The sequence below is a fragment of the Aythya ferina genome (assembly GCF_964211825.1).
Source record: "Aythya ferina genome assembly, contig: HAP1_SCAFFOLD_42, whole genome shotgun sequence".
Lineage (NCBI taxonomy): Eukaryota > Metazoa > Chordata > Aves > Anseriformes > Anatidae > Aythya > Aythya ferina.
Window position 1 is genome coordinate 26678 of NW_028181459.1, and position 7414 is coordinate 34091.

General features: G+C 67.1%; 1 protein-coding gene across 1 annotated transcript; it reads right to left on the minus strand.

The window, feature by feature from the left end:
• Positions 1 to 6535, minus strand: DRAP1 (DR1 associated protein 1). Its single transcript, XM_084539857.1, has 7 exons — positions 6378 to 6535; positions 5765 to 5837; positions 4189 to 4282; positions 2222 to 2341; positions 1074 to 1164; positions 744 to 826; positions 1 to 273 (listed from the first exon to the last, which is right to left on the minus strand). The coding sequence occupies exons 1-7, from the start codon at positions 6417 to 6419 to the stop codon at positions 135 to 137; spliced, it is 642 nt and encodes a 213-aa protein (XP_084395983.1). The 5' UTR covers positions 6420 to 6535; the 3' UTR covers positions 1 to 134.
• Positions 6536 to 7414: the final 879 nt, after the last annotated feature.

The following is a 7414-nucleotide window of genomic DNA, read 5'->3' on the forward strand; positions in this document are numbered from 1 at the left end:
GGGGGACGGCGCAGCCCCCCCATGAACTTTGGGGGGGGCTCCCAGTGCTCCCAGTATACGCCCCCGAGCCAAACTGGTGAGATCCCAACCCCCGGCCCCAAAACGGCCCCAAATCCGGGGGTGGGGGGGGGGCGCTAAGAATCGTAATCTTCGTCCTCTTCCTCCTCCTCTGGGGCGCGGGGGGGGCCTGGAGCCGGTGGGAGCCCCCCTGGAAGCCCCCCCGGGAGCCCCGGGACCGGGGGGGGGCCCAGCGGTGCAAAGGGCACCCCGGGGCTGCGGGGAGGGGGTGTCAGGGGGGGGCTGGCGGCCCCAAAAAGGGACCTCGGTGTCCCCACGTGCCCCCCCCCAGCCCTAAAAGACCCCAAAAGGGATCTCAGCATCCCAGTGTCGTCCCCCCCACCCCCAAAATCCCAATCCCGTTGTGTTCTCCCCCACAAATCCCAATCCCATTGTGTGCCCCCCCCCCCCCCAAAATCCCAATCCCGTCGTGTGCCCCCCAACCCCAAAATAATTTGGGGGTTCCCAATATCCCTGCTCCCCCCCCCCATGCCCCAAAGGCACCCTGCCATCACCCCCACCCCAAAAAGCACCCCAAAATCCAGGTGCCCTCCGCCCCCCCCACAAAAAGAAAACCCCATGCCCCCCACCCTAAAAACCTCCCCAGTGTCCTGGTAACCCCAAAAAGGGATCCAGATGTTCCCCCCCCCCAAAATACCCCAAATGTCGTGCGCCCCCCTTGATACCTGGCGAAATTGAGGGGGGGCCGTGCGGGGGGGGGCTGTGGGGTCTCCTCCTCTCCATCGCTGTCACTGTCCTCCGAGTCCTCCTTTTTTTTTTTTTTGGGGGGGGGGACACACAAGGGTCACAGCGAGGGGATGCCTCCCTGCCCCCCCCCCCCGACCCCAAAAACCCAGGTCCCCCTCCCCGAAAACCCTCCTGGGGTTCCAGCACCCCCAAAACGTGTCCCAGCACCCCCAAAAATGGGTCCCAGTGCCCCCCCCATGGGTCCCAGTGGCCCCCCAGTGGGTCCCAGTGCCCCCCCCGAGTGTCCCCCCCCCCCGGCATGTCCCCACCTCCTGCTCCGAGTCCGTCCCCGACTGTTTGGGGTCTTTGCCCTTGGCTCCGGGACCCCCGTTCTTCCGCCCCGTACCCGGGCGCCGGCCTCTGTGGGGGGGCAGGGGGGGGTCACCGACATCCAGGCAGCCCCCCCACCCCAAAATGCCCGCCCCGGACCCCTCCAGAATACCCCTGAGACCCCCCAAATCCCACCCCAAGGACTTAGGCCCCCCCCCAAGGATTTAAGGCCTGACCCCAAAGGATTTAAGGACCCCCCCCCAATAATTTAGGGCCCCGCCAAGGACTTAGAGACCCCCCCCAAGGACTTAGGGGGCACCCCAAAGGACTTAGGGACCTTTCCCAGGACTTAGGGACCCCCCCAGGGATTTCGGGGGCACCCTCGAAGGATTTCGGGGACCCCCTGAGAATTTAGGGACTCCCCCAAGGACTTAGGAGATGCCCCAAAGGATTTAGGGACCTTTCCCAGGACTTAGGAACCTCCCCAAGGATTTAGGAGGCACCCCCAAAGGATTTTGGGGACCCCCCAAGAATTTAGGGACTCCCCCAAGGACTTAGGAGACGTCCCAAAGGACTTAGGGACCTTTCCCAGGACTTAGGGACCCCCCCAGGGATTTCGGGGGCACCCTCGAAGGATTTCGGGGACCCCCTCCAAGGACTTAGGGGGCACCCCAAAGGATTTAGGGACCTTTCCCAGAACTTAGGAACTCCCCCAGGGATTTAGGGGGCACCCCCGAAGGATTTCGGGGACCCTCCTAGAATTTAGGGACTCCCCCAAGGACTTAGGAGATGCCCCAAAGGACTTAGGGACCTTTCCCAGGACTTAGGGAACCCCCCAGGGATTTCGGGGGCACCCTCGAAGGATTTCGGGGACCCCCCAAGAATTTAGGGACTCCCCCAAGGACTTAGGAACCTTTCCCAGGACTTAGGAACTTCCCCAAGGATTTAGGGGACCCCCCCACAAGAATTTAGCCATCCCCAAAGGATTTAGGGACCTTTCCCAGGACTTAGGGACCCCCTCAGGGATTTCGGGGGCACCCTCGAAGGATTTCGGGGACCCCCTGAGAATTTGGGGACCCCCCCAAGGATTTCGGGGACCCCCCAAGGATTTCGGGGACCCCCTGAGGATTTCGGGCCCCCCCCGTACCTGCGTGGCGCCCGCTCGCCCTCGCCGTGGGGCTCGTCGCCCTCGCCCTGCATGTCGGGCACGGCGGCCACCAGGTCCTTGAGGAAGTCGAACTGCTGCTCCAGCTCGATGCACTGCTTCCTGGGGGCGGGGCCTCAGCGGGACACGTCCCCCAAAGGGCCGCAAGCCCCGCCCACCAACCCTAGGCCACGCCCCCCCCCCCGGGGGACAAGCCCCGCCTCCTGCCCCACTGGGGTTGGTGGGGGGAGTGGGGAAACTGAGGCACGGGGTGGGGGGGTGGGGGATGGGAGCGTCGGGTGTCACCGGGCCCGGCACCCTGGGGACCTTGGGGACACCTCAACAGCACCCTGGGGACCTTGGGGACACCTCCCTGGCACCCAGGGGACCTTGGGGACATGTCCCCAGCACCCAAGGGACATTGGGGACACCTCCCTGGCACCCTGGGGACCTTGGGGACACCTCAACAGTACCCAAAGGACCTTGGGGACACCTCCCTGGCACCCTGGGGACCTTGGGGACACCTCAACGGCACCCAGGGATCTGTGGGGACACGCAGGGGACCTTAGGGACATGTCCCCAGCACCCTGGGGACATTGGGGACACCTCAACGGCACCCAGGGATCTGTGGGGACACGCAGGGGACCTTGGGGACATGTCCCCAGCACCCAAGGGACCTTGGGGACACCTCAACAGCACCCAGGGATCTGTGGGGACACCCAGGGGACTTTGGGGACACTTCAACATCACCCTGGGGACATTGGGGACACCTCCCTGGCACCCTGGGGACCTTGGGGACATGTCCCCAGCACCCAAGGGACATTGGGGACGCCTCAACAGCACCCAAGGGACTGCAGGGACACCCAGAGGACCTTAGGGACATGTCCCCAGCACCCTGGGGACATTGGGGACACTTCAACAGCACCCTGGGGACCTTGGGGACACCTCCCTGGCACCCAGGAGACCTTGGGGACACATTCCTAGCACCCAAGGGACATTGGGGACACCTCCCTGGCACCCAGGGGACCTTGGGGACACCTCAACAGCACCCTGGGGACATTGGGGACGCTTCAACAGCACCCAGGGGACCTTGGGGACACCTCCCTGGCACCCTGGGGACCTTGGGGACATGTCCCCAGCACCCAGGGGACCTTGGGGACACATCCCTGGCACACAGGGGACCTTGGGGACACCTCAATGGCACCCAGGGATCTGTGGGGACACCCAGGGGACCTTGGGGACACCTTAACAGCACCCTGGGGACCTTGGGGACACCTCCCTGGCACCCTGGGGACCTTGGGGACATGTCCCCAGCACCCAAGGGACATTAGGGACACCTCCCTGGCACCCTGGGGACCTTGGGGACATGTCCCCAGCACCCAAGGGACCTTGGGGACATGTCCCTGGCACCCAGGGGACCTTAGGGACACCTCAACGGCACCCAGGGATCTGTGGGGACATGCAAGGGACCTTGGGGACATGTCCCCAGCACCCAAGGGACCTTGGGGACACCTCCCTGGCACCCTGGGGACCTTGGGGACACCTCCCTGGCACCCAAGGGACACTGGGGACGCCTCAACAGCGCCCAAGGGACTGCAGGGACACCCAGAGGACCTTAGGGACATGTCCCCAGCACCCTGGGGACATTGGGGACACTTCAACAGCACCCAGGGGACCTTGGGGACACCTCCCTGGCACCCTGGGGACCTTAGGGACATGTCCCCAGCACCCAAGGGACATTGGGGACACCTCCCTGGCACTCATGGGACCTTGGGGACACATTCCTAGCACCCAAGGGACATTGGGGACACCTCCCTGGCACCCTGGGGACCACGGGGACACCTCAACGGCACCCAGGGGACCGCGGGGAACCCCCAGGGGACCGCGGGGACCCCCCAGGGGACATTGAGGACCCCCGGGGGGCCTCGGGGACCCCCAGGGGACCTCGGGGACACCCAGGGGACACTCACAGGTGCGAGGTGGTCATGGTCTTGGCGTTGCGGGACTGGGTGACGTGGCACGCCTTGCGCAGCAGCGACTCCAGGAAGAGCTCCAGCGCCCGCGCTGCCCCGCTAAGGACCCCAAAAAGGGGACACGGGGGACCTTGGGGACACCTCTCTGCCACCCCCCCCCCCCCCCCCCCCCCCGGGGGGGCCCGGTGGCCTGCAGGGGGCAGGGACGGGAAGGGGACCGAGGTGGGACACGGCTGGGCGGTGAGAGGGGACAAAAAAAGAAGGTGGGGAGGACTCAATGGGGACAGCACGGGGACGGGGATGGGGACACAACGATGACACTGAGGGGACACAAATGGGGGACGGTGGGGACACGGATGGGACACCGTTGGGGCACAGTGGGGACACAATGGGGACAGGGAGGGGACTCAATGGGGTCAACAGGGGGATGGGGAGGGGACTCAATGGGGACACCACGAGGTCACCATGGGGACAGGGAGGGGACACCGCGGGGACACCATGAGGATGGGGAGGGGACAAGGAGGGGACACCATGGGGATGGGGAGGGGACACCATGGGGTCACTGTAGGGACACCATGGGGGTGGGGAGGGGACACCGCAGGGATGGGGAGGGGACTCAATGGGGACACCATGGCGTCACTGTGGGGACCCCATGGGGACAGGGAGGGGACAAGGAGGGGACGCCATGGGGACAGGGAGGGGACACCGCGGGGACACCATGGGGATGGGGAGAGGACCCCATGGGGACACTGTGGGGACACCATGGGGACAGGGAGGGGACACCGCGGGGACACCACGGGGATGGGGAGAGGACCCCATGGGGACACCACGGGGACACTGTGGGGACAGGGAGAGGACACCGCGGGGACACCATGGGGATGGCGAGAGGACCCCATGGGGACACCGTAGTGTCACCGTGGGGACACCATGGGGACAGGGAGGGGACAGAGAAGGGACAAGGAAAGGACACCATTGGGACAGGGAGGGGACAGAGAGGGGACAAGGAGGGGACACCATGGGGACAGGAAGAGGACACCGCAGGGACACCTCGGGGATGGGGAGAGGACCCCATGGGGACACCACGGGGACACTGTGGGGACAGGGAGGGGACACAATGGGGACACCGTGGGGATGGGGAGGGGACTCAATGGGGACACCGTGGCGTCACCGTGGGGACACCATGGGGACAGGGAGGGGACAGAGAGGGGACAAGGAGGGGACACCATGGGGACAGGGAGGGGACAGAGAGGGGACAAGGAGGGGACACCATGGGGACAGGGAGAGGACAGAGAGGGGACACACGGGGATGGGGAGAGGACCCCATGGGGACACCATGGGGACAATGTGGGGACAGGGAGGGGACACAATGGGGACACCGTGGGGATGGGGAGGGGACTCAATGGGGACACCGTGGTGTCACCGTGGGGACACCACGGGGACAGGGAGAGGACACCGCGGGGACACCACGGGGATGGGGATGGGATAAGGAGGGGACACCACGGGGTCACTGCAGGGACACCACAGGGACACTGTGGGGACACCGCGGGGTCACCCCGGGGTCAGGGCAGGATACAGATGATGACGGGGACGGCGGCCGCCACCTTCCCGATCTCCTCGTCCGTCTGCATGATCTTCTTGATCCGCGCCTGGGGGGGGACAGGGGGGGACACTGAGGCACGGCCCCGCCCCCCCGACTCAAGCCCCGCCCACCCCAGCACAGGCCCCGCCCCTCCAAACCCACAGCCCCGCCCCTCCCCGAGGCAACAAGCCCGCACCTGCCGGGCCAGGCCACGCCCCCGCCGGGAAAAACCACGCCCCCTCCCGCTAGGCCACGCCCCCACCCTCCCGAGGCTTGTTGCTAGGGGCCCACCTGTCCGCTCCCCCCCCCCCGTTGCCATGGCAACCCGCTGCCGTGCCGCCCCGTTGCCACGGAGCCCCGTTGCCACGGCAACCCGGCCGCCACCGCCCTCCCCGCCTCCTCCAGGTCCCGCTTCCCCTCCCGGAGCCGGTTCCGGGCCCGGAGCCCAACACAGCGGCCGCGGGACCCCCTCAGGGCCCCGGCTCACCCCTCAGGGCCCCGGCTCCCCCCTCAGGGCCCCGGTTTCCCCCTCAGGGCCCCGGTTTCTCCCTCCCGGCCCCGGTTCCCTCCCTTCCAGGCCCCGTTCCCGGCCCGGTTCCCCTCTGACCGGCGGGAAGCGCGCGTTGTATTTCTTCTTCTTGCTCGGCATCTCCGCCGCAAGGCTCCGGTCCCGCCGCTTGTCCCCCCCCCCCTACCGCCGGGCCCCGGCCCCGCTGGGCCCCGCTGGGCCGCTCCCGCTCCCGCCGCCGGGCCCCGCTCGGCTGCGGCCTGCGCGCCCCGCCCCTTCCGCCGTTAGCCCCGCCCCTTCCGGCACCGGGCGGGCCTCCGGGATGTCCTCAGCGGCGAGGCCACGCCCCCTGCTAACCGAGCCCCTTCCACCAAGCCACGCCCCCCTCCCGCAGAGCCCGCCCCCCCGCGCTGTCAATCAAGCGAACCCGCCGCTGGCATTGGGCCGTTTATTTCGGGGAGGGGAGGGGTTAAAAAGGGGCGGGGGGGGTCGGGGGGGTTTTGGGGTCCCCCCCCCGCCCTAAGGCACTTTTTAGGGAGGGGAGGACCCCCCCCCCCTCCGCCCCGGGGCTCTCCCAGTGAGCCCCAGCGGCCTCCCAGTAGCTCCCAATTCCCCCCAGCAGCTCCCAGTTGCCCCCTAGCCCCCTCCCAGTTGCCCCCAGGAGCCCTTGAAGCTGCTCCAGTCCCTCCCAGTAACGCTTTAAGCCCCCCCCAGTTGCTCCCAGTAACCCGTCAAGCCCCCCCATACTCCCAGTGACTCCCAGCAGCTCCCAGTTCCAGCCCAGTCAGGCCCAGTAGCTCCCAGTTACCCCCAGTAGCCCTTTAACCTTCTCCCAGTTGCTCCAAGTAGCCCTCTAAGCCCCCCTAGCTGCTCCCAGTAACACCTGAACCCCCTCCCAGTAGCTCCCAGTAGCCTCCAGTAGCCCTTTAAGCCCCCCAGTTCCTCCCAGTAGCCCTTGAAGCTGCTCCACCCCCTCCCAGTAACCCTTTAAGCCCCCCAGTTGCTCCCAGTAACCACTCAAGCCCCCCCAGTTGCTCCCAGCAGCCCTTTAAGCCCCCCCCAGTAGCCCATTAACCCCCACCCAGCTGCTCCCAGTGACTCCCAGTTGCCTCCGGTCGCCTCCCACCCCCCCCCCC